At 38.7% G+C, this 26,945-nt stretch overlaps 1 protein-coding gene across 4 annotated transcripts in view; it reads left to right on the plus strand.

Annotated features, from left to right (window-relative positions):
* Nucleotides 1-1,602: 1,602 nt before the first annotated feature.
* LOC115218403 (synaptic vesicle membrane protein VAT-1 homolog-like) overlaps nucleotides 1,603-26,945 on the plus strand; it is a 113,917-nt gene continuing 88,574 nt past the window's right edge. For 3 of the 4 annotated variants that reach the window (XM_029788196.2, XM_029788205.2, XM_029788214.2), the window contains exon 1: nucleotides 1,603-2,108. In XM_029788196.2, coding sequence (XP_029644056.1) covers nucleotides 1,897-2,108 — 212 coding nt within the window. In that variant the 5' untranslated portion in view covers nucleotides 1,603-1,896. The remainder of the gene's footprint in view (nucleotides 2,109-26,945) is intronic. The other variant, XM_029788222.2, reaches the window with a different exon arrangement.

A 26,945-nucleotide genomic window follows, 5' to 3' on the forward strand; every position in this document is an offset into this window, starting at 1 on the left:
AAAATGGAGACGTCACTTCTTTTTTTTCTTTTCAGTGTCGTATTTTTTTTTTTTTTAATAAGGAGCAAGTAGTAAATCGGAAAAGTTATTTTTAAAACAATGAGTAAGGAAATTGTTGTAAATATTACATTGTTTTCTTGTCGCCCTTCTTATAAATTACTCACTTATATTATGGCTGTTTACTGTTGAGTAAATAATATCTTAAATTGACTGTATGGCGGTGAGCTGACAAAATGCTTAGTGACATTGCCAAGTTCAAATTCCGCCGTGGTCGACTTTGCCTTTCATATTTTTGGGTCGATCAAAAAAAAGTACCAGTTAAGCAATGAGGTCGATGTAATCGACTTACTCCCTCCCGAAAATTGTTGGCCTTGAACCAGAATGTGAAAGCAATATTGTAACAAATGCTAATAGATGTGCACCACGAATTAAGACTGCAACGCAGTTTCGATTCTAGCATCGCACAACTTCTCTTAATTTATATCTTTAACGTCCTTTGGGAGACAGATGAAGGCCTAACATCCTCTTTTACCACCGAACATATAAAGTTATGTGCCTAGTAACAGCAAAAACCATTACGTAAGTAATATGTATTGATGAACTCAGACGGAATATTTTGAAAACAAGACAAACATATGGGAAAATGTAATGTTGTGATATTCATGACTTTTCCCAACAATATTGGCATATTGGCATCGTAAACGAAACGTGCTGGTGGCACTTCTCGACGGTGAAAGAATCGGTGGCAAGGTGGTTATCGAAGCATTTTTCAATCGAACCAAAACTGGATTGGGATGATGGAATGGGGGAAGCGGGGGAATGTTGTGGATTAGGGTTATAGGAGGAGGTTGTTGTGGATTAGGGTAATAGGAGGAGGATGTATTAGAGGACGAAGAAGATAAAGAGGAAAGGACTGACAGCTGGGCGTGTTATTTAGACGGACGGATGGATGAAGGAATGGAGGGATGGAGGGATGAAGGAATGGAGGGATGGAGGGATGAAGGGATGAAGGGATAGAGAAAGACAGGCAAGCATTCAGTCAGACACATAGATGCACTGGGACAGACAGACAGACAGACAGACAGACAGATAGATAGATAGATAGATAGATAGATAGATAGATAGATAGATAGATAGATAGATAATTTCACTGCCTCTATCAGACTGTCAGTGAGAAAGAGAAAGAGACAGAGAAAGAAAGAAAGGGAGAGAGAGAGAGAGAGAGCAAGAAAGAAATAAAGAAAGAAAGAAAAGAGTGAACGAGATGGCTAGGATCGCCTGATAGAATGACAACAAAACAGTTTAGTGATAAAGGAGAGAGAGTGGGGAGTTGTATTGGAAGATAAATACGGTAAAAAACAGGAATAGGCGAAGAAAGAGAGAGCGTGTGGTTCAGGTAGACGAATGTAAACAAAACGGAACAGACATCAACAGAGAGAAAGAAAGAGATGAATGAAAGGAAAAGGGAGGAGAGAAAGAAGTGAATGGGTGTAGAGAAAAGGAGAGAGAAAGCAATGAAGATGAATTAAAGGAAAAAGTAAGAGAGAGAAAAAAAGAATGAAAGATGAATGAAGTGAAAGAGATGAGAGGAAGGAGGAGGAGATATGAATAAAACGAGGAAGAGAAGATTTTATCGAGCAGATTGGTCGAGTTCTTGGGTCGGTCGTCAACAGCTGTATTGGTACGGCAAGGCTATTTGCGTAACAAAGCAAGCTTTTTAGTGCTGCTTCATATACTTAAATCCACAACAATTCACAAGAAAATACACATATTGCTTATACGCAGAGATTTAAACATAAATATATACATTTTGTTTCCCCCTCGCATATTTTGTATTGAAGTCTGAATAAGTCTAAAATATATTTTGTTTAAACTACTGGAAACTGTTAAGTAACCATGCCTGGAGATTCTTCTGACGATACTACTACCTCTGCTCAAAGCAAAGAAGCGACAAGTACAGAAGATCCGGCCAAAACTGAAACACCGGCTCCCAAAGAAATGAAAGCAGTGGTTTTAACAGGTTTTGGGGGTCTGAAAATGGTCAAAATCCAAACGAAACCGCAACCAACAGCCGGAGAAGGACAAGTTCTCATTCGGGTTAAAGCTTGGTAAGAGTCACTTTATTCTTGTAGTGTTCTCAACAAACATTTCTCTTATTGTTACTAAAATATATATTTATTTAAGAAAACTAAAAGAAATTCTAAATAAGTTATTCCATTTTGCAGCCCTTTCATCCTACATAAATGAAATTGTATTATTTTTTTTTTTTTAAATTCAATCTCACATGAATGAAAAAAAATGACAGAACACTTTTGTTAAAGTGAAGATTTTGTCGTGGTAAACTTAGCCACATGTCGTTATCACTAGAACGTTTACCGTTTGTTTGTAAACAGGACGGTGACCTTCAACAGGTGCGAAATTTCTTTATGGACCTCTACCCTGTTTAAATTGACAAGACACTATAAGATAATAAGTGAAAATGGTTTTATCTTCAGCACTCAAAATGAATTCAGTAAATATTTTCACTGAAATAAAGTCCATTCTGTGAGGTACTCGTACCATATGTCGCTTCTCTTAGAATACAAATTGGTTGCGCACGCCACTACCGCCACTTTCATTCCTCTTGCAAGTAAATAAATTCTAAGATATACACTTATTTTTAAGGAGTCGACGAATAATATCTCGAAGTTATTTTATTTTTCTGATTGTTTGTTTCAGAGTAACCTTTACCTTAGCAAAATATATTTATTTATTTACCTAGAAAGGTTTCTTACGTGAAACCTATTTTAAAATGTTAGTCTTTCATATTTCGAATTCATTAACTTGTTGAGGAGATCGCAGTCTTTTTCCATATCAAAAATGTTTTTATTGTGCTTCTTTAGCGAACCTTATTCATGTATCCCCACCCTTATCTTACCGGAAAAAGTTTTAGAAAACCCAGATCTCTCTTTTTAAAAAAAAAACTTTCAACAGAATATTTTGCTATTCATCCATCTCTCCTCCACCATCGTCTCTCTTTTCTGGAATCTCCACGGATCTTTTATTTAATGAAAACCTATATAAACAAGCAGTAACGAGAAAGAAAGAATTTATTCTCTATTTCTTATTACTCAAGTTCTTGTTATTTTATACAATAGAACAACAGCACAATGAGGTGCCAATTCTTCAACGATGGCAATGTGTATCGTTAGGTTTTAAAGCGGGGGCGTGCATCAGGTTTCGAAGAGTGTTGCAGTCACCGAAGCATTTGATCACATTGGTTGTTTATAAACTGAATAATTTATTGTCAATCAGGAATCAATAAAGCATAAGAAAAAAAAACTTTCATACAATAAAGTTTTTATCATTTTCTCTCCTATTTTGCTAAATCATATTTTGTTCTATTTTTTCCTTTCGTTGTTTTTTTTTTTTTAAAATCACGTTTAAATTAATTTGTTTAAACTTTTCTTGTCCAGTTTATCTGAAGACCTCGTTGTTTTCCCCTCAAAGTCTGTTGTGTATCTTTCCGAAAAGAAAACCGTTTCAACGGAACAATTTATGAAGCTATCATGAAAAGTTTATTAAAATTCACTAACTCTTTTGCCTACATAATTCAGGGGATCGTTCACCCCCAGAGATGTTGATAATAGTAATGATGATTTCTTTTATAATAATAATAATAATAGATTTAGATGTAAGATAGAACACGGCTGTTGAGTTGAAAATATCTAATTTGATTCGAGAACATGAGCACGTATTCGTGTGAATATAATACTTTCTCTTTAGAAACACAAATAGTCCAATTTACATAGTGGGATATCGCAATTGGACGGTTATTTTCTACAATATTATAGTATTTACTTTCTTCAAGATGAGAATCTTCTAAAACCGTTCGAAGACGGTTTACCGAGGAAGGAGCCCAATTATTTGGTTGTTGCCACTTTCAGATTTGGTCTTGAGATCCATATGTTCAATAGATTGTCAGCCAGATAAGGAAATCGTTATTTCTATATTCTTCAAACAGCTGTTAGCTAGGAACCGCATCACTTAAGATAGCAATTTAATGATCTGGTGTGCGGGCGGGCGTGTAATTATATATATATATATATATATATATATTGCTATTGCTGCTTAGATACGAATTGCGTGTAAAAGCTCGTTCACAGATTTAATTTCCATCATATAAAGATCACAGATGAAATCCAAAGTCCACAAATGGGTTGTTAATCTTTGTATTTTTTTTTCGCTAGTTTTTCGTTAGTTACGTAGATAAACACACAGCTTCTATTATAACAGAATATTTTCTCGTGTTTCCTGCAGTTTTTGCTAACAACAAATTGATTGAATTCCAAACACCTTCAATGACCTTGAGGAGTTAACACCATTGATCTACGAGATGGGACAGTATTTAATTTATATTCCCAGCTAATGAACAGGACAAATTAATCAGTTTAACAGACAAAGGAGGGGATCTGTGGTGTTAATTAATTTTTTGATATTTTGGTTATTTCTTTAGTTTCTTTCTTCGAACAATATGGTTGAAGAATGTAAGACCGGTTGACCAAATTTCCTAGAAATCGGTTTATAGAATGGAATCCATTGCATGGAATTATATTCCAAGTTTGGGAGATTATTCTCCAATGTAGATTTTCATAGATTTGGTATTTATTGTCAGAACAAGGATTTTGTCCAGTTGGACATAGTTAATATTGAACATATGGTAAGTGAGATATATCTGGTACCACCAATGTCTGTGAGGTGAGCAAATCAATGTCCAAGACATCCTGGAAATTCTTTTGGAGCGAGTTTAACTGATGACACATGCATCTTATTTTTGGTTTAATGATGTGTAAGGCTACTTGTATATTGGTGTGAGTATTGTTAAGTGAAACTAAAGCAGTGGTTCCTAGCTGCGGCCCTCAGTGATCTTTCTTCTATAAATGAGTGTTACTGTCATACAAACAGCATCATCCATTTCTCCAATATTCTATGAGAACATATCTGAACATGGAGAAATATTACTTTGCTTGGAAATGGGCGACAGTTTGGTGCCTGGCCATAGAAAACCTACTTCAAAAAAATTTCATCCGACTTGTTCAAATATAGAAAAGTGGATGTTAAAATTGTGTGTGTGTGTGTGCACCCTTGGTTTCATGTAATGATTGTAAATGAGCATCCCCATCATACAAGCAAGGTTGTATGACGAAATATTAACCTTGTTCAGAACCAAGTGAAGGTTAGTGATTAAAAGGTCATTCTCCAGCCATGGTAGATCTGCTTCAATGAATTCCATCTGACTCATGGAAAAGTGGGTATTAAATGATGCCCTAACTAGTGACTTCATCTCGAAAAGGGAACATTAAAAAGTGTAATAAGGATCACCATTATGAACCTTTAGGCTTGCTCAATACTTTCCAATCATTATTTTCACTAATATACAGGGCTGGCCAAAAGTCACCTGACAGTAAATCAAAACCATTTAATTCCACGATTTATTTATATTTAACAACTGAATGAATTTAATAAAAGCATCTAAATATGAAACCTCATGAAAATTGTTCAAACAGATAGTATTTATGGAATTTTGTTTTACTGTCGGGTGACTTTTGGCCAACCCTGTGTATAAGTCAAGGTGACAATATTACAATCTCAGAATCATTGTGTGTGAATGTCTTGATACTTTCCTCACTCGTCATTGTCTCACTCTCCTTACTCCACCGGCACATATGCATTATTGGTTAACCTTTCTTCCCCAACATTGCAGCTCACTGGAACATTATCTGTCTTTCAGCCCCTATTTTCTCCCCATTGTCACCAGCCTACCGTTACTCGTCAGTGGTGTCATTGCTGCCACCCTGAAATAAAACCTGCAAAGATCTTGGCTGCCTCTCCTCTTCTAACCAAATGATTTTCAAATTTTGGCACAAGGCCACCAATTTTGAGGGGAAGTGGTTAGGCAATGAGATCAACCCCAAGTACTTGAGTGGTACTTTATCAACCTGATGGAAGTTGAACTCAGAATGTAGAGAGCCAGAAGAAATACCATTGAGCCTTTTGTTCAGTGTGCTAGGGATTCTGTCAGTGCCCGACTTTCCCTTCTGACCAAATAACAGAATCATCATCATTCAAAGTCCATTTTCCATGCTGGCATGGATTGGACAGCTTGACAGGAACTGGTAAGACTGGGAGCTGCATCAGGCTCCAATTGTCTGTTTTGGCATGGTTTCTACAACTGGAGGCCCTTTCTAATGCCAACCACTTTACTGTGTGGACTGGATGCTTTATACATGGCATTAGCACCAGAGATGAAATGAAAACAAGAAATCCATTTATTCAGTGTTTGAACTTGACTTTCAGAGGTCCCCCTCCCCACCACCAAAGAGGACAATTAGTATTAATCACTTCTTTTGCATTGGGGCTACCTTTTGATGTTACCAATTATCTTTCAATGAGGGTTTAATGGTTTATAAAAAACCCCACTTGATCAATCTCCTCACCATTATATTAAATGGTTGCAGTTGCTTTGAATGAGTTTTATAAGTGCATTAGTCTAAAATGTTTCCCTTTTCCATTTTTTTGTAAGGGAGTCATTCTACAACAAGAAATCTGTTCAGTTCTATATTTAAGAGATGAGAAATTATGTATGTTATTTACATTACTTACATTTGACGGATATTTGTCCTCATCTTGTTTGCTGTTAACACAACATTTCGGCTGATATACCCTCCAGCCTTCGTCAGGTGTCTTAGGAATGATAACCCAGGTTCGACATTTCCTCAAGACACCTGATGAAGGCTGGAGGGTATATCAGCCGAAACATTGTGTAACAACAAACAAGATGAGGACAAATATCTGTCAAATGTAAATGTAAAGAAATCTATTTCCCTTTTTTTTTTCTTCATAGTTTGACTCCTCCACATCAACCATAAAGCTACTTTCTTCTCCACTCTGTTATCGCACAGTAGAGGTGTTATATTTAGCCTTGAGTGTTACATGGCAACCTCACTGGTGCTGGTGCTACATTAAAAGCACTTGGTACACCCTGAAGTGATTGGTGGCAGGAATATTGTCCAGCCATAGAAAGCAAAACTGGTATTGGACTATGATGCAGTCCTCTTTCAGAATTTGTCAATCTGTCCAACCCACACCAATGAGAAGATGGATATTAAATAAGTCAAAGTGGGGAGCAGCAGTGTTCATGGTGTCTTAATAGTTCTTTTGCAGATAGGTGAGATTGATGGTGCTAATATCCATCTTGGACAGAAAAATAATCAGATGTCTGGTCCACACTAGACCCTTTGGTGATATTAGACCAGGCAGTGATATGTCTGTCATCCCAAAATATTCAGTTTTAGAGTTGGTCTTGCGTCCACACTGCATTAAAAACATATTGATATCAGATTTTAGCACAAGGCCTGCAATTTTGAGAGGGGTGGGTGAGTCAATTACATCAGCCTCCGGGGTTCAGCTGGTACTTAATTCATTGACCCTGAAAGGATGAAAAGCAGAGTTGTCCTCGGTGGAATTTGAACTTGGGAAGTAAGGGCAGATGAAATGCTGCTAAGCATTGTGCCTGGCATGCTAACCATTCTCCCAGCTTGCCGCCTTGCATTGCAAATGTATATTAAAAGCAAAATTCCAAAACTGAAAGAGAATTGAGTTCCAGCTTTACCAAAGTTGTGGTCAAATTGATTTTCTCTCTTCAGTAATTCTGGGATGAGGCACATTTCTCTTTGGGGGTCTTGAGCATCCTTCACTTGGTAACGTTAAGAATAAATTGCAAGGGCATGGAAACAAATGTAAAATGGTGTGGACACACGTAAAGTTTACATTCTCCTTGCAGACTCTGGCAGGCTCTCTTATTTCTTCTGACCCACAACAATGGATCAAAATGATCCTACAGAAACTGAATGAAAATATTCAGGTACTATTATAGTAAGGTGTCAAGTTGGCAGAATTGTTACTGTGCTTTGCCCTTCATCCCTTTTAGGGTCAATAAAATAAGGTACCTTTATTGACAACCACCACTCTCTTATCAATCAGTCTTGCCTCTCTGTGTTGTTGCCAACCTCTCTCTCTCTCTCTCTCACTCACCCATCACAATGCCTGAGTAAAACGGGTTCCCATCTCATCTGATGAAACTTCATATACCTGCCCATTCTCTCACTCTTCTTCATTCTCACTCTTTCTCCTTCTCTCTCACTCTTTCTCCTTCTCTCTCACTCTTTCTCCTTCTCTCTCACTCTTGCTCCCTCTCTCTCACTCTTCCTCCTTCTCTCTCACTCTTCCTCCTCTCTCTTCCTTGCTCTTCCTCTCTCTCTCTCTCTTCCTCTCTCTCTCTCTCTCTCTCTCTCTCTCTCTCCTTTGCTCTTCCTCCCTCCTCTCTCTCCCTCGCTCTCTCATTCTTTATCACTGTCACTCTCCTCTCCCCCACCTCTCTCTCACAATCATATTGCTGCCATTAATTTATTGACCCTGAAAGGATGAAAGGCAAAGTCGACCTCAGTGGAATTTGAACTCAGAACGTAAAGACAGACAAAATACCACTAATCATTTTTCCCGGTGTGCTAACATTTCTGCCAGCCTGCTGCTTTAGAAACTACAAGACAATGCATGATTAATTCAAAACAATTGGAATAAATAAGAATTACATTTGACAAAAAAAAACTGAAAGTAAAACGGTTAAATAAGTGAAAAAGCTATAATTGTTAGTCTTTTTGTACAATAAATTTACAAACTCCACAAAATATTCACTTTCCTTTGCATCTGGCATGAGCATAAATTCATTTTGAGATTCCTGCATTGTTGTTGTCAAATGAATGTACAAATGGAGTGAAACTGATGCATTTTTTCCATCCAGAGGTAGTTGAAGCACCTTGTTGTTGTGTTGTGCTATCTAGAATATCCTCCTTATCTTCTGCCTCACCTGATGACAAAGAAAATTCAGGAAAAAGCTTCAATTTTGTATAAATCTTCCATCTGCAACTTGCACCAACTGATCGTGGTTGTTTGCCAGCCTCCTCTGGCACGTAAAAAACACCCACTACACTCTCGGAGTGGTTGGCGTTAGGAAGGGAATCCAGCTGTAGAAACACTGCCAAATCAGACTAGAGCTTGGTGCAGCCTCCATGGCTTACTAGACCCCAGTCGAACCGTCCAACCCATGCCAGCATGGAAAACGGATGTTAAATGATGATGATGATTTCTGCCATTGATAAGGACTGCTTCCACTTAAAACACATTTCACAAAGTAGCTGCTGGAGCATCAAATGACAATGGCTGTGTCCTTGGAAAATTTTTGAAACCTTAATTCATGATGTCTGCTGTTCTCTAACGAAACATCAGTTCATGATGTCCACCATTTAAGAGTTAAACACTTGAAAATGACATTATTTACATTTGATGGATATTTCTCCTCATCTTGTTTGTTGTTAACACAACGTTTCGGCTGAGATACCCTCCAGCCACAGACATATGGCATTGTGGTTAAGAGCGTGGGCTACTAATCCCAAGATTCCGAGTTTGATTCCAGGCAGTAACCTGAATAATAATAATAATAATAATAACATTGAAAAATACCTTAGGAATGAGAACCCAGGTTTGAAATTTCCCCAAGACACCTGATGAAGGCTGGAGGGTATATCAGCCGAAACATTGTGTTAACAACAAACAAGATGAGGACAAATATCTGTCAAATATAAATAATGTACATAATTCCTCATTTCTTAAATGTAGAACTGAACTTGAGAATGACATTTTTATCTTTTACTTGTTTGTCGTATGACTGTGGTCATGCTGAGACACAAACTTGAAGTATTTTGCCAACTGGTCTCACTTGCTAACAACCATCCCACTCACAAATATCCAATGTGATATCATGCCTACACCTCAAAGACATAATGGCATTCTGGGGAGTCAATATAACATTGGAACTTGTAATAAATTCTTCTGCCACAAACAATGGAGATGCTGCACTGAACTGTCTTGGGCAGTCTGTAGGCCATCTGAAAACCATTTTGGGCAGTATGGCACTCTGTTGCTTAAAGCCTTCAGAAATTGGAATAAGCTTTGAGTTAATGGGCCTGCAGGGTAGAGACAAGAAGTAGAGAAAGATGATGGTATTAGTAACGCTAGCTCAAGTCCACCTTCTCTAATAATAAATGTCAAAACAAATTTCTGTGTGTCAGTGTGTCACACTTTGACTCCGGTAGTGGTGGTGGTAGCTGAGGCGATCAAGCATGACTGTGATAGTAAGGGATAGTGGTGAGGGTGGTGGAGGAGAAGGCAGCAAAGTCAAAGGTGTTGATGGTGATGGCATCCACAGTCTGAATGGTGTGTGTATGGCAGTTGTGGTTGTGATGGTGATGGTTGAGAACAATCAACAGAAAGAGAGAGAGAAAGAAAGACGTTAGACAGAAAAAAAAATTGTACTGACCTCCCCCCTCATCCCCAAATGTAAAGGCAAAAAAATGTTGTTTATCATGAAGCTTTGCAATAAGTTCCAAGTCAACAAATTATATCCTTGTTTTGATGAAAATTGTTCTGTGTGGTAAGAAGCTTGCTTCCCAACCATATGGTTCCAGGTTCAGTCTCACTGTGTGGCACCTTGGGCAACTGTCTTCTACTATAGCCCCTGGCTGACCAAAGCCTTCTGAGTGGATTTGGTAGACGGGAACTGAAAGAAGCCCGTCGTCGTTGCCAGTGCTGCTGGACTGACTCCTGTGCAGGTGGCACGTAAAAAACACCATTTTCGAGCATGGCCGTTGCCAGTACCGGCTGACTGGCCCTCGTGCTGGTGGCACGTAAAAACACCCACTACACTCTCGAGTGGTTGGCATTAGGAAGGGCATCCAGCTGTAGAAACTCTGCCAGATCAGATTGGAACCTGGTGCAGCCATCTGGTTCGCCAGACCTCAGTCAAATCGTCCAACCCATGCTAGCATGGAAAGCGGACGTTAAACAATGATGATGATGATGCTAATATATATATATATATGTGTGTTTGTCCCCACAACATCACTTGTCAACTGATGCTGGTGTATTTGCGTCCCTGTAACTTATTGGTTTCAGCAAAAGTGACAGATAGAATAAGTACTAGGCTTACAAAGAATGAGTCCTGGCGTCAATTTGCTCGACTAAATGCAGTGCTCCAGCATGGCCATAGTCAGATGACTGAAACAAATAAAAGAATGTACTCAATGCACGAAGTGTCATTAATGGGCTCAGGGCCCAACAGAGACCCCTCCACAGGAACCAGCTTAAGCGGTTAGACTATAACGGACACTCATGAACAAGTATGACTTGGGTAGTTATGAGTCGATATAGACACCCTCCTGGTCCTCTCTTTCAACATGTGGAACATCTGGAATGTGGCGGCTGGAAGGAGGAGGAGACACCACCAGCATATGACTGGTAGTCAGTCTCTCCAGCTGAACAATGGGAAGTGATGTCTTGTTCATAGAAATGACATGATGTTGTATCGATGACCTGAAAGTCCTGAGCCCAACATTAAATCAACCCAGATAAATGATTTCTGTTGTATAATACTGCTAGTCAGATATTTTAGAAAATACCGAATATGGCCGATGCCAGTGCTGCTTTGACTGGCTTCCGTGCCAGTGGCACATAAAAAGCACCCACTACACTCTCGGAGTGGTTGGCGTTAGGGCATCCAGCTGTAGAAACTCTGATAGATCAGATTGGGGCCTGGTGCAGCCTCCTGGCTTCCCAGACCCCAGTCGAACTGTCCAACCCATGCCAGCATGGAAAATGGACGTTAAACGATGATGATGACGACCTGAGGCCAAATGGCTATCTTTAATTTAGATCACTTTAACCCTTTTGTTACCATATTTCTGTTGAAATCCAATGCTTCTTGTTTTAATTAATTTTGAAAATAACAAAGAATTTATTAAAATAACCATGTCATTCTTAAAATGGTGTTTGGAGCTTAAATTAACAAGTAATTTTGATGGAAGGTTTTAATTTCAGTCACTTTAAAACATTAAGTGAATATCCTTAAGTCAAGAGTAATGGTCTTGGGTGGCTTGGTATCAAAATGGGTTAATCCAGATTTAAAGCAACAGAGCCAAAATGATGACCTGTTTCAGTAGGGTGGCGAGCTGGCAGAAACGTTAGCACACCGGGTGAAATGCTTAGCAGTATTTCATCTGTCATTATGTTCTTGAGTTCAAATTCCGCCGAGATCAACTTTGCCTTTCATCCTTTCGGGGTCGATAAATTAAGTACCAGTTTCGCACTGGGGGTGATGTAATCGACTTAATCCCTTTGTCTGTCCTTGTTTGTCCCCTCTATGTTTAGCCCCTTGTGGACAATAAAGAAATTCATATCATCCAGTTTAGTCGATGGCCATATTTTATGTCCTTATCTTTATCATCGTTATCTTCTCCATTGTGATCGGTCATCATCGTTATCATTATCGTCATCATTGTCATTTAATGTCCAGCTTCCATGCTGTGTATTGCTATGTGTTTTATGTGTTAGTATGAAGACAAGTGTCGACCATTTGTTAGTTTGTTACAATGGAAGAATCTCTCTAATCAAAGATGAATGACAATGTGTGTGTGTGTGTGTGTGTGTTAAGATAAGCGCCACATGAAGGCAAGTGTTAATATAGACAAACATATTCCAGTTTGCCATGATGTAACCATGGTTTCCTTCATATGCTGCTAGTGTTACTGCAGCATGGAAAGATTTCAGCAAAAAAATAATAATTCTGACTTGTGGTGCATCTAAGAATTGAGAATTGATTCCATTTGACAATGGCAGAGATTGTGAGAATGGAGAATGATCTATGATGGTCCTTTAAATATCTGGCTTCAATTGTAGAATGGAACAATATCATGACAAATCATGTTTCTCAGAATAAATACAAAACAAAATAAAATAACTATTATTGAAGAAATTTATTCTTTCTTTTATCCTCCTTAAAGAATTATTTTTAGCTCAAAGCCATATAGCTTTGGAACCACAAAGCTCTTCTTTGAAGAAAACCTCATTATTTTTAAATCCGATAAAGACAATGGCAAGGTTTCGGAATGATGGAAAGGAAAAATGCACTCGAGCATTTTTCCTTATTTATATTCATGCTTTGTTGTTCTGTTTTTTTTTTAAATTTGTTTTTAATTAAAATTACAATTCATTTGACTTTTCATATCTTGAGGGTTGAGTAAATGAAGTACCTGTAATATATTAGGGCTGATGCCATTCTATTTTGTTCCTACAATACTGTCTGGCACATGAAAAGTTCCTTTTGAGTGTTGGGCTTCACAGGCAATGACAAATGACCGAAACCCTTGGCATTATGCTGTGCTTCAGAAGAAAACCCATCAAATGCCAAGTAATATCGCAGTCATGGCAGATACTGGTGTCATGCAAATGGCACCTGTGCCGGTGGTACATAAGGCACCCATTACACTCTTGGAGTGGTTGACATTAGGGAGGGCATTCATCATTAGAAACCATGACAAATCAGACTGGAGTCTGGTGCAGCCTTCCAGCTTGCCAGCCCTCGTTAAACCGTCCAACCCATGCCAACATGGACAATAGACATTTAATGATGATGATGATGATGATAATATATATATAATTGTTAAAGAGGACAACAAACATTAAGGCAAGGCAAACATCTCAAGTTATATACATTATTATTATTATTGGAAAAAGAACTTTTTTTCCAATAATAATAATAATAATGTATATAACTTGAGATGTTTGCCTTGCCTTAACATTTGTTGTCCTCTTTAACAATTATGTATCCGCTATATCAGAAATCTGCAATGGTTCCATAACTACCGCCTCGGCTATAACCTTGGAGCCCCAGTAATCTGTTACAGCACTTACCTAGCGTACCTAATCGTTTAGATCACCTGTGAACTAAACCCCCATACTTTGTGTGTGTGTGTGTATATATATATATATATATATTATATATATATATCCATATAGGTGTGGCTGTGTGGTAAGAAGCTGGCTCCTCAACCATATGGTCCAAGTTCAGTCCCACTGTGTGACACCTTGGGCAAGTGTCTTCCACTACAGCCCCAGGCTGGCCAAAGCTTTGGGAGTAGATTTGGTAGATGGGGAAACTGAAAGAAGCCTGTCATATGTTATATATCGATATGCATGTCTTTGTCTGTTTGCCCCACACCCAGCCACTTGATAACCGGTGTTGGTGTGTTTACATCCACTGTAACTTAGCAGTCCAGCAAAAGAGACTGATGTAATGAGTACTAGGATTTCAAATACTAAAAGAGTAGAGAGGGCTGATTCATTTGGCTAAAATTCTTCTCAAGGTCCCCCTTTCCCCCTGACTCCTATTTTGATCTCCTTCAACCCTCCCACTCTGTCCACATCCATCCTCACCCCTATAATATGCAGAGCCATGAAGCTCTTCTACAGCAAGGAACCTTTGAAACCGTCCAACCCATACCAGCAGGGAACATGGGCATTAAATGATGTTTATAATTTATTCAAATATTCGGCAAAACCAGTAGAAATGGCTTCCATGAATTTACTGTTGTCAACCTTTTGATATGGAAGGACAAAATTCTTTTACTCTTTTACTTGTCTCAGTCATTTGGCTGTGCCATGCTGGAGTATTCACTGCCTTGAAGGGTTTTAGCCACATGAATTAACCCTGTTTTTTTTTTTTTAAGCTTGGTACTTATTCGATCAGTCTCTTTTACTGAACAGGGATGTAAATATACTAACACCAGTTGCCAAGCAGTGGCTGGGGACACACACACACACACACACATCTATGATGGGCTTTCGGTTTCTATCTATCAAATCCATTCACAAGTCTTTGGTTGGCTCAAGGCTATAGAAGGCACTTGCCCAAGGTGCCACACAGTGGGACTGAACCCAGAACCTTGTGGTTTGAGAAGCAAACTTCTTACCCACACAGCCATGCTTACACCTATGAGACCCTTTTGTTCCCATATTTCTGTTGAAATTACATTTTATTTGTTTAAATTCATTTTGAAAAAAATTGAAGTATATCGTAAAATATCCTTGTTCTTAAGTTGGTGTTTGGAACATGAATTAACAAGAAATCTTAATGAAGGATTTTAACTTAGATCACCTTAAACCAGGGAATTTATACTGTAAACTAGTGGTGGCCATGGATGGGTTGGTATCAAAAAGTTTGGATCAAATTAATAAAACATGAGGATAATTCATAGATTTTGTCATTATTGAAATATGAATATAACAAAAAAAATTCTTTTGTTCCTCAAAGAATTCTTCTAATGAACCATAATTCTTTCTGTTGAAAGAATTGAGTGGTTTTGGTAATTATTTAATGGAACTACAATGGAAATGGATTCTAGATTTTCAATGTCATTCTACTCTGCTTAACTTTACAGCACTTTTACACTTTTACAGCCTCCATTACTAATTATCAAAAGTCATTTTTTTGAATTCATTGTTTTGAGGCAACTGGGACATTTTCAATGTGGTTACAACTTCTCCACCCACCCTTTCTGATTCTTTGTCTGCATTCTCTCTTCCACTCACTTTCTCGTATCCTGAGGGTATGCTCCAACACATTGTCACACCAGACTCTTTTCTTTTCAGCTATTCCCACCCACCCTTATATAATGTCAGGTAGCCTTGTACCTCCTCTATAGCAAGACCCCCTCTGCTTGTCCCTTTATCATGCTTCAGCCTCTCAGCACCTGGCACAAAGCCACCTCCCTCAACTCTACAACCTTGCTTAGTCAGGGGCTCTTTTCTTTGTTTTTCAAGTTACTCTGTTGTTAGTGTCATGAAAAAAGCACCCAGTAAGCTCTGCAATGGTGGTTGGTGTTGAGAAGGGCATCCAGCCATAGAAACCATTCCAAAGCAGATGTTGGAGTTCAATGCTGTTCCTTTGGATTGTTGGATCCTGCCAAGCTCTCCATCCCATTCCAGTATGGAAGCCAGACATTGATGATGATGAATTATCATAAATCTGAGACCAAGCAAAAAAAAAAAGGGTCATATGATATGCAAGAGATATTTTGGAGGAGGGATTTCTTAACTCAAAATTAGCAGTACTTTATATATAAATATCTTTCACCTGTGCTGCCTCCGGAAAATCCTTCGCATCAAATGGCAGAATCATATCCCCAACAAAAATGTCCTCAAGCAAGCAGGAATACTAAGCATGTTTGCACTCCTCACACAGAGACGTATGAGATGGCTTCGACATGTTAGCCATATGGAAGATGGCAGAATCCCCAAGGACATACTCTATGGAGAGCTTGCTAGGGGCACTAGGTCTGGGGGAAGACCGTTCTTACGATACAAGGATGTTTGCAAAAGGAACATGAATGCCTGCAACATCAATATTACCAATTGGGAAGCAGTTGCCAGCAACTGTTGAGATTGGCGACGTACCGTAAAAGAGGGAACACAAAGGAGTGACATAGAGGGAGAGGAAAAATGGAAAGACAAGAAAAGACGTCAACAAGAAACTATGAAATTACAACCAGCCAGGCAAAGTCTTCGCTACATTTGCGGCACCTGCCAGAAGGAATGTTTGTTCAGGATAGGACTACACAGCCACAGCAGGAGATGTATTAGGACATGAAATGTAAAAGCTGGACTAGATTATTTTATGCATAACTCCATTGTCTCCCGAGACAAAAAGGATGCCAACAAAGCGTAGGCATGGCTGCGCAGTAAAAAGTTTGTTTCTCAACCATGTGATTCTGGGTGGCACCTTGCGTAAGTGTCTGCTCCTAAAGCCTCTGACCAACCAAAGCAGCATCAGTGGATTTAGTAGATGGAAACTGAAAGAAGCCTCTGTGTGTGTGCACGCGCGCGCGTGTCCCACCACCACTTGACACCCGGTGTTGATGCGTTTATGTCCCCATAACTTAGCAGTTTGGCAAAAGAGACTGATAGAATAAATATCAGGCTTAAAAATGTGAGTAACAGGGTCGATTCATTTGAGTAAAATTCTTCAAGCCCATACCCCAGCATGGCTGCAGTCCAATGACTGAAACAAGTAAAAAATAAAAGATAAATACAGCAACAAAACCTCCACTTCTTCTTTTGGGCTTCCAATATTTCCTTTCTTTATCTGCGTTTGTTCTGAAATCTTGATGTTCAAATCATTTTCTGGAGAATGGTGCTGGAGTGGTATGATCCATAGTGTTGGACACCATGGCCTTCTGCTATTTAATTAGAGCACGTAAAAAGCACCTTGTACATTCTGTAAAGTGGTTGGTGTTAAAAAGGGCATCTAGCTGTAAAAACCCTGCAAAAACAGACAGCGAAGCTTGGTGCAGTCATGTGCCTAGCCAGCTCCTCTCAAACCGTCCAACCCATGCCAGCATGAAAAGCAGATGTTAAATCAGGACGATGATTATGATGAGGATATTTTACGGTCTGAGTTCAAATCCCACCTAGGTCAATTCTGTCGTTTCAGAGTTTAATTATTAATCATGTGCTGGGGATAATGTAATCAAGTAACCCCTTGCCCCTCCTCCACCCGCCCAACTGCTCTCATAATGGTCTTTTTAGAACTGTAGCAAACGAATGTGTGCAGGGAGAAAATTCCAGAGGGATGATGTCCGGGGGAATATGAATTATGTACATTATTTACAATTGATGGATATTTTTCCTCGTCTTGTTTGTTGTTAACACGTTTCAGCTGATATACCCTCCAGCCTTTATCAGGTGTCTTGAGGAAATTTCGAACCAGGGTTCTCATTCCTAAGGTATTTTTTGATGTCATTATTATTATTCAGGTCACTGCCTGGAATTGGACTCGGAATCTTGGGTTTAGTAGCCTTTGCTCTTAACCATTATGCCATATGCCCCCCCTGATGAAGGCTGGAGTGTATATCAGCTTAAATGTTGTGTTAACAACAAACAAGATGAGGACAAATATCGGTCAAATGTAAAATAATTTAAATAATGTACATAATTCGTCATCTCTTAAATATAGAACTGTATTGGATTGGGAATAGTGATTAGTGTGTGGGGAAAGTAAAGGAGAAGGAGACACAGCAAGGGTGGTGGGAGGAGGTAAGATGAATGAGTCAGGGGTACCTGTGTGGTAGAAGTATGAGGCTAGGTATCTCCAAAGAACAAAGGCCATTACGTCAGAGAGGAGACAGCATGCGTTTTGGCCAGAGGCTGGAGTGTGTCCAGTGGTGATGGAGTGCCAATTAGCCAAGTGACCTTTCTATGAATGTGATCCAGGATGTCTTTGTACATAACAGCAGCCCAATCCCAAATGTAGGTGCACAGGTTCAGTCCCACTGCATGGCACCTTAGGAAACTGTCTTCTACTATAGCTTTGGGCCAACAAAAGCCTTAAGAGTGGATTTGTTAGATGGAAACTGAAAGAAGCCCATTGTATACATATATATGTATGTATATATATATATATATATATATATATATATATATATATATATATATGTATATATTCAAATCAAAATTGCTGACGTGGCTGATGACAGTACCACCTGATTGGCACTCATGCCAGTGGAGTGTTAAAAGCATATCCAAGCATGATCGTTGCCAGGGCTGCTGATTGGCTCCCATGCTGGTGACATGTAAAAAGCACCATTTGATCATGATCGTTGCCAGCATCGCCTTCGTGGCACGTGAAAAACAACAATCGAGCGAGTTGTTGCCAGTGTCACTGGACTAGCTCCACTTGCCTCCATGAGACCCAACGCTCAAAAGGAACTCAGCCACTTTGCTTTCATGAGGCCCAACACTTGAAAGGAACTCGGCCATCTCACCTCCGTGAAGCCCGTTTGAAAGGAACTCAGCCACCATACCTCCGGTAGGCCCAACACTCGAAAGGAATTCAGCCACTTTACCTCCATGTGGCCCAGGAGCTTGGCCACTTTGCTTCCATGAGGCCCAACACACGAAAGGAACTGCTTGACAACTAGTGTTGGTGTGTTTACAATCCTGTAACTTAGTCACTTAGCAAAAGAGACTGATAAAATACCAGGCTTTAAAAAAAAGACAGGTACCAGGTTGGATTCATTTGACTGAAAGTTCTTCAAGGCAGTGCCCCAGTATGGCCACAGTCCAATGACTGGAACAAGCAAAAGACAAAACATGTAACCAAATCATTCTTTAACCATTTCAACTCGCAATTCCTTCAAACTCCATTTTCTTTCTTGTCGTGAATGTTGTTTTCTAAAATGTTTTAAAATGATTTAAACTCAAGAGTTTCTGATGGAGATTTCTATGAATCGCAGCAATTTCTTAAACCTGCCAATCCTCTTATTTTTGTTAATGGCACTTAATAATGGTTTTAAAATGGCTGCAGATGTGGCGTGGGGTAGGGTCTATGTGTGACAGTGTGACCTGAGAAAGGGTCAACCTATGTAAGTAGAAGTTAACAGATATCTAACTTTATTTCAAAAGTATTCTACTTATTGTTGGTTTTGGAATGTAAGAAGTGAGGAAGAGAATATTCCGGAGAATTGTCTTGTCATTTTCATTTAAGAAATCAACTCAGATGAAGTACAGACATTTTCAAGGAATTTTCTTTTAAACCATTCTCATTGACAGATGAAGTATATGGCTATATTAATGCTGCTAAAACCTGTTCAAATGAGAAATTCCTAAGTGTAGGAACTTGAGAAAAATCAGACTATTATTAACTCCTACTTGAGCAATTTCCTTCCATCTTTCCAGTCAGGGTAAATTTATGGCCAAAGTGAAGGTACCAACAAAAGATATCAAAAACTTGTTCTTCAGTTGGATTTACTTTCAACTTGATTTTGTTAGACATAAGAACGTGTGGACATGTTTGTTTTGTTTTGTTCACTGTTTCCCTTCATCACTCATGAGTCTATCTGACTGATGAGATTGATGTGATTAATGTTTAGCAGTTTGTTTTGTAGATTGATATTTGTAAAGAAAATATAAAGGAGTGTGAGAGAATTCCAGAGGTTTATAGTTGCAAGAAGGAAGGACTGACGGAAGTATTTAGTTTGGGGTTAGGGAAGACAATGATGATGGCAAGGGGCTGAGGATTATCTAAGCTGCAGGGATGGCTGCGTGGCTAAGAAGTTCACTTCAGAGCCATGTGGTTAGGAGTTTAGTCCCACCACATGGACTTTGTCAGCTGTTGTTCTGTTCTCTAAATGTGGTTCAACTTTACCTTGATTGAAGTTGTTAGATTGAAACTGAAGAAGCCTAGTGTGTGTGCATGTGTATATGTATATATGTATGTGTGTGAAATATCATCATCATCATCATCGTTTAATGTCCATTTTCCATGCTGGAATGGGTTGGACGATTTGACTGAAGACTGGCTGCACCAGGCTCCAATCTGATCTGGCAGTTTCTTCATACAGCTGGATGCCCTTCCTAACACCAACCACTCCGAGAGTGTAGTGGGTGCTTTTACGTGCCACTGGCACAAGGACCAGTTAGGCGGTACTGGCATCAGTCATGTTCAAATGGTGTTTTTTTTATGTGCCACCTGCACAGGAGCCAGTCCAGCAGCACTGGCAATGACCTCACTTGAATATTTTTTTCTTCATGTGTCACCGGCACAAGTGCCAGTAAGGTAACACTGGTAACAATCACGCTCGAATGGTGTGTTTTATGTGCTACTGGTACGGGAGCCTGTCAGCTACCCTGGCAACGATCATGCTCATATGGTGCTCTTAGCACTCCACTAGCACAGATGCCAGTCATGCAGTGCTGTCATCGAATTTGATTTTGCTTGCTTCACCAGGTCTTCACAAGCAGAGTTTAGTGTCCAGCGAAGGAAAGGTACACATAAGTGGGTTGGTTACACCCCTGGCATAGGCCATGGGTTATGGTCTCATTTGGCTTGCTGGGTCTTCTCGAACACAGCATATTTCCAAAGGTTTTGGTGACAAGTCATTGCCTCCGTGAGGCCTATTGTTCAGAGGTCATGCTTCACTGCCTCAGCCCAGGTCTTCCTGGGTCTACCTCTTCTATATATTTTACTGTGAAGCTTTTTGTTAAGCAACGTTGATTTTTACAATTCTGTAAATAATAATAATAGTATTTTACAAGCTTATAAGCACTCACCCCACAGTGACTAAGGAAATTAGTGTAAATAATGGGGCATATAAGCCCTCGACGGAAAAAATAGGTTTTCCCCTTATGCATGGGATTCAAATCCACACCATTTATTTTCACAAGAATGCTATCATTCTGTCAGATTTAAAAGCTATAATTAATTTGTAGTTGATTTTGTAAACAAACTTTCATGTGCTTTTACTGCAATGGTTTAAAAAAATTTTTTTTTTTTTAAGTAGCGTTGATTTTTACAATTATAGTTCTAAAATCTGATAGAACAAAGCAGGTTGGTGCACTAGTGTAATGGTAGCATTCTTGTTGTGAAAACAAAGAAGTATGGGTTTGAGTCCCTATTTTTTTCCATTATTAGACTATTTTCTTTAGTCATTGTGTGGTGATCGTTTATAAACTTTAAGCTTATAATATTATTATCATTATTTACAGAATATATATATATATATATATATATATATATAATGAGGGAGATAAATTGAATATTAATTTAATTAATATTGATTTAAAACCAGTAGCCTAGCATACAAAAATCTGAAAAATCAGAAAATTCTAATACATGTATATATTTAATATACATACATATATATATATATATATATATATATATACATATATATACATATATATATATTATAATAAGAGTAGCTCGTATACGAGTGGGTACATATTTGTAAAAAATGAAGTTTGAAAATGCCACTATATTAGATAAATTTTAATTTTACATGTTTCGGTTCTTGAAATAACGAACCTTATCAAAAAAATTTTTTATATAATAAAGAGAGTCCATGCTATATGCTTAAAGAGTATGATGGAACAGTTCATAATTGTGACATACATTCAATAGAGTCAAATATGAAAAATCCATGTTCTTGAAAAGGCGAGGAGATCATTATAGATTTTACCTTGTGTTCCAATGGGAGCAACAGTAATGATTCTTGGTCGGCGTCTGCTGGCGTAATTTTGGTAAATTTTGTGATTGTTGGATTTATATCAGCTAAGCTGTGGGTCCTGGTCTCTGGCACTGTTCACTGACGTCATATAGTTCCAAACCAATCAAAACCCATATATATATATATACATATATATATATATACATATATATATATATATATATATATATATATATATATATAAAAAGGAATACAAAAAGTGGGACAAGAATGCAAAACATCCAGACAGATGATACAAAAAAGGAACAAGAACAAACAAGGATGGGTCATTCGAAGTTTCTTTCCTCAGTCGAGTTCCAAATTATCTAAGCAATTTTGGCTGGTTATACTTGAGATTGCTCCAATCTGGCCAGCTCCAAGGAAAAACTAAGCTAAGAGCACTAGATTCCTTAGAAGAAAGCAAATGTATATGAAAACAAGGACGGAAAAAAAAAACGGAGAAATAGTACACATATAAATGCAAATAACAGGACATACCTGTCATCTCTTATGTCCCTGCCATAAGGCTTCATTTCAACACACGGCAGCTTAATTTAATTCGTCCTTAGTCAAAAGACACCTGTTGTTAATGTCCTGTTAGGGTTATTGACGGATATTTGTCCTCATCTTGTTTGTTGTTAACACAATGTTTCGGCTGATATGCCCTCCAGCCTTCATCAGGTGTCTCGGGGAAATTTTGAACCTGAGTTCTCATTCCTAAGGTATTTTTCAATGTTGTTGTTGTTATCATCATTATTATTATTCAGGTCACTGCCTGGAATCGAACTCAGAATCTTGAGGTTAGTAACCTGCGCTCTTAACCACTACACCATATGCCCATAGGCATAATAATAATAATATCAAAAAATACCTTAGGAATGAGAACCCAGGTTCGAAATTTCCTCAAGAAGGCTGAAACGTTGTGTTAGCAACAAACAAGATGAGGACAAATATCCATCAAATGTAAATAATGTACATAATTCCTCATCTCTTAAACATAGAACTGTACCAACAAAGGTGTCGCTTCCTATGAACAGAACAGGGTGGCAGAGGCACAAAGGAAATGCTAATTGCATCAGTTCAGAGCCAACTCATCACCTTCAGTCCTGGCAGGCCATCAGTGCCTGACCCGCATCATAACCTTCCAGGCATGCATCAGACTGCTTGGTCACAGCTGGACACATCGTGCCCCATCTTCTCCCATGTGTTGTCCTTTGTCATCATTCACAACAGCAAATGAACTGATACTGGATGGGAAGAAAGTCCCCTCTGCTTATTAGAACCAATAACACTAATAACCAGTTGTTAGTACTCAATAGATTTATGCTTTAGAGGTGTTTGTTGGGTGTAATATTAATTAATTAATAAGAGACCAGGAATCCTGTAATCAATACAATTAGCTCAGAGCTGTTTCTACTATAAAAAGCAGCGCACTTGCGTTTCAGTTTCTGTCTGCCAAATTCACTCCCAAAACTTTGGTTAGCCTGAGGCTATAGTAGAACTTGCCCAATGTAGCGTACGGTGAGGACAAAATCCGAGTCCCCAAGGTTGGGAAGGAAGCTTTTTAATGACACAGCTATTCTTGGAAAGGAATTCTTTGTTTCCATCAAACACAATGGATTATATTTCTGAAAGACCTTCGTGCTACCATATTGAATTTCAACATTCTAAACAAAGTTGAATTATTGATTTTTCTCATCTCTTTGTTGTTGTTGTTGTGGTGGTGGTGGTCAGTTTTTGGTCAGGAGATGGGGAAGAGAGGTATGAGAAGAAGCAAGGTCAGAGAAGATGAGAAGGAAGGGATTTGCAATCATTTTAAACACAGTATATTACTGGTATAATTTTGATATCTGACAAATGAGTTGGTAGATTTAAATTTGTGACCAGGAATAAAATAATAATTAGGAACGATGCCAGAGAGAGCTTTTTATTATTTTTCCAAACTTTTTTGTGCTTTATCTTTCTTTCTTTCTCTCTCTCTTAGTCTGTTGCATTCAGTTTTCTACAATACGAACACAAACCATTTTCTCTGAAGAGACACCAATTATGAATTCTCTTAGACAGTCCAAAAGAGAAGAAAATGTGGGCGGAGGGAAGTACATTGCCTTTATTTAAGGATTTCAATTTAATCTACATGAAAGAAACAATTTTTGTTTTGTATTTTCTAATTTCTTAATCATTAAAGTAAAAAAGAGATTTTGTCTTCATAGAAATTGAGGTTTTCTTTTTTCTTTTTTGTCTTAAATTTTTTTTTCTCCAGAAGTTATACAAAAATGTGTGTGCGTCTGAACCAGTCAAAGATGTATTTATTCTTAATTAGTAAAACCTGGACATAAAATTAACTGCAACAATCCCTCAACTGCCATAGAAAAGCACTTACATTTTTATTTATTTATTTATTTTCTTTTTGTTACTCTAAAGAACATTCCTGAACAATCTGAGGTTACATTAAATTGATTTTGATGTAGAGAGGGTTGGAATATCTGGATTTTTGTACTATTTCAATGACTTCTGTTAACGGAAACACTGTAGCAGGAATATTTAGTAATTAAACCTGCATCACTATATCTGATGTCAAAAGCATAAATACAATCACAATTTCTTAAAATCTTACCATCATCAAAAAATTTGACCATTCAGGAGTGTGTGTAAAACTGGATCTAGCAACAATTTTATCTTTGGTACAATATATTCAAAGAGCATTTTAGTCACTACCGACAGACAGCTGGTGGCAGACATCAAGCTGAATATAGAAGATGGCAGTCAGCTGACATTAGAAGAATCAGCAGCTGGCCAAAGCGCTGTCACAGCACGAAAACAATGGACAGACAGTGGCAGCAGCACACAATAATTGGCTAACATGAAGAAACTCGTGGCAGTGACTGCGATTACACTGATTCCAAGAGCAGTAACCTTTGAAGTGTCTCGGTATTATTCATTTCTATTCTGTTACTTGTTTCAGTCAGTTTGACTGGCCATGCTGGAGCACTGCCTTTTGTTGAACGAATCGCTCCCAGGACTTATTCTTTGTAAGCCTAGCACTTATTCTATCTGGCTCTTTTGCCGAACCACTGAGTTACAGATGTAAACACACCAATGCTGGTTGTCATAACAATTTTTTGTTTATGATATTTTTATATCAAAAATCCCAAACTGATCTGTTTTTTTTTTATCTTAGCAACACTAACCAATGTTAAATTCACCGCAGTATATCACAGGTACCCATTGACTCCTGAAAGATAACAACTAGCTGATCTCAGCAAAGTTTGAAACCTAACTGGGTTATGCACCATCTAGGAAGGGCATCCAGCTGTAGGAACCTTTCCAGATCAGATTGGAGCTTGGAGCAGCCTCCTACCTTGCCAGTCCTCAGTCGAACTGTCCAGCCCATGCCAGCACAGAAAGTGGACATTAAACTGATGATGATGAAATTGAAAGAAATTCAGTGTATGTGTGTGTGTTTGTCTCCCTTGTCATGAGGTCATGTGATAGTTGTAAACGAGAATCTGTCATACAAGCAGTGTCGTTCATTTCCAATCTTCTCCAAAAAACATGTCTAGCCATGGAGGGAAATATTACTTTGCTTGGAAACAGGTGAGGGTAGGTGACAGGAAGGGCACCCAGCTGTATAAAATCTGTCTCAATGAACTCCATCTGATCCATGCAAGCAATGTTTCATGATAGAAAGGTATACCTGGGTAATACCCCCACCCTACCCCAGTAATCTTTTAATTAGTACTAGTGCATGCATATACAGCTGCGTGCGTGCATGCACACATACATGCGAGTACTGTCCAAATCTCTGACCAGTCACATACAGCTAGCTGGCATTCAATTGGCGTATCAAATTTCGGGCATTTTGATTGGATTTTAGATAGAAAATTCACAAAAAGTCACTTCTATTGATTGTTTAATGGCTTTGCGGGGTGACTGGGGAAATGTAAAGATGTGCACAACCACCCTTGGACGGTTTTGAATGGCCATAGAAAGTGCAAGCCCTCTAACTGGAAAATTGTGGATTTGTATAAAGGGTACACACACAGACAGACATTTTGCCGTTTATATATATAGAGAATAAAGACATGTATTGCCTGCTGGACATAATAAGCCAATGCCTTGACGTCTGTAGCTGAGAATAGACTTAGCAGATGTGAAGTCTTGGCAGGTTGCTGTTGTCATATATCCTCGTGTCTACCTTGTTTAGGCAAGACCTAGGATCAAAAGTAGTTCTGCCATGACCATCCCTGTAAATTTTACATATATACAACTTCATTATTCATTGTGTTCTTCTTGCCCTAAGATGGTAGGGTGTGATTTGAAAGAAATTTAGCTGCTACATCTAACAGCAGATGCAACCATATAGGCGCTCCTACATTTGGCCCCTAAAACGGGTCCAAGTCAATTCGGGAGCAATGCACCCAGCAGCAGTTGCAGTAAGGCTGTAGAACTGACAAGTATGCAAAAGCATCCACATGCCCATTCCTCTGGAAATGTCCATGCACCCCCCACCCAATGACACCCATGTGCCCTCCCCCTTAATGGTGCAGTGACCTTAGAGTTCTGTACTCTATCCATATCACAATTCTTCCAGTAATCCATGCAACTTGCAGATTTTTTTCTTGTTTTAGTCATCGGACTGTGACCATGCTGGGGCACCACCTTGAATTTTGAACCAAATGGATTCTCCCCCACCCAACTAATTATTTTTTTTGTTTTAAGCCTGGTACAAATTCTGTTGGTCTCTTTTGTTCAACATAAACAAACCAACACCAGTTGTCAAGCTGTGGTGTGGGACAAACAGGCATAAACACTCTCTCTCTCTCACACAAATAAATATGTGTGTGTGTGTGTGTGATCATCATCATCTGGCATGGGTTGGACAGTTTGATTGGAACTTGTAAGCCACAGAGCTGCACCAGGTTTCAGTCTGATTTCTACAGTTGGTTTCTACAGCTAGATGCCCTTACTAACACC

Source organism: Octopus sinensis, linkage group LG1 (genome assembly GCF_006345805.1).
Source record: "Octopus sinensis linkage group LG1, ASM634580v1, whole genome shotgun sequence".
In the NCBI taxonomy this organism is placed as follows: Eukaryota; Metazoa; Mollusca; class Cephalopoda; order Octopoda; family Octopodidae; genus Octopus; species Octopus sinensis.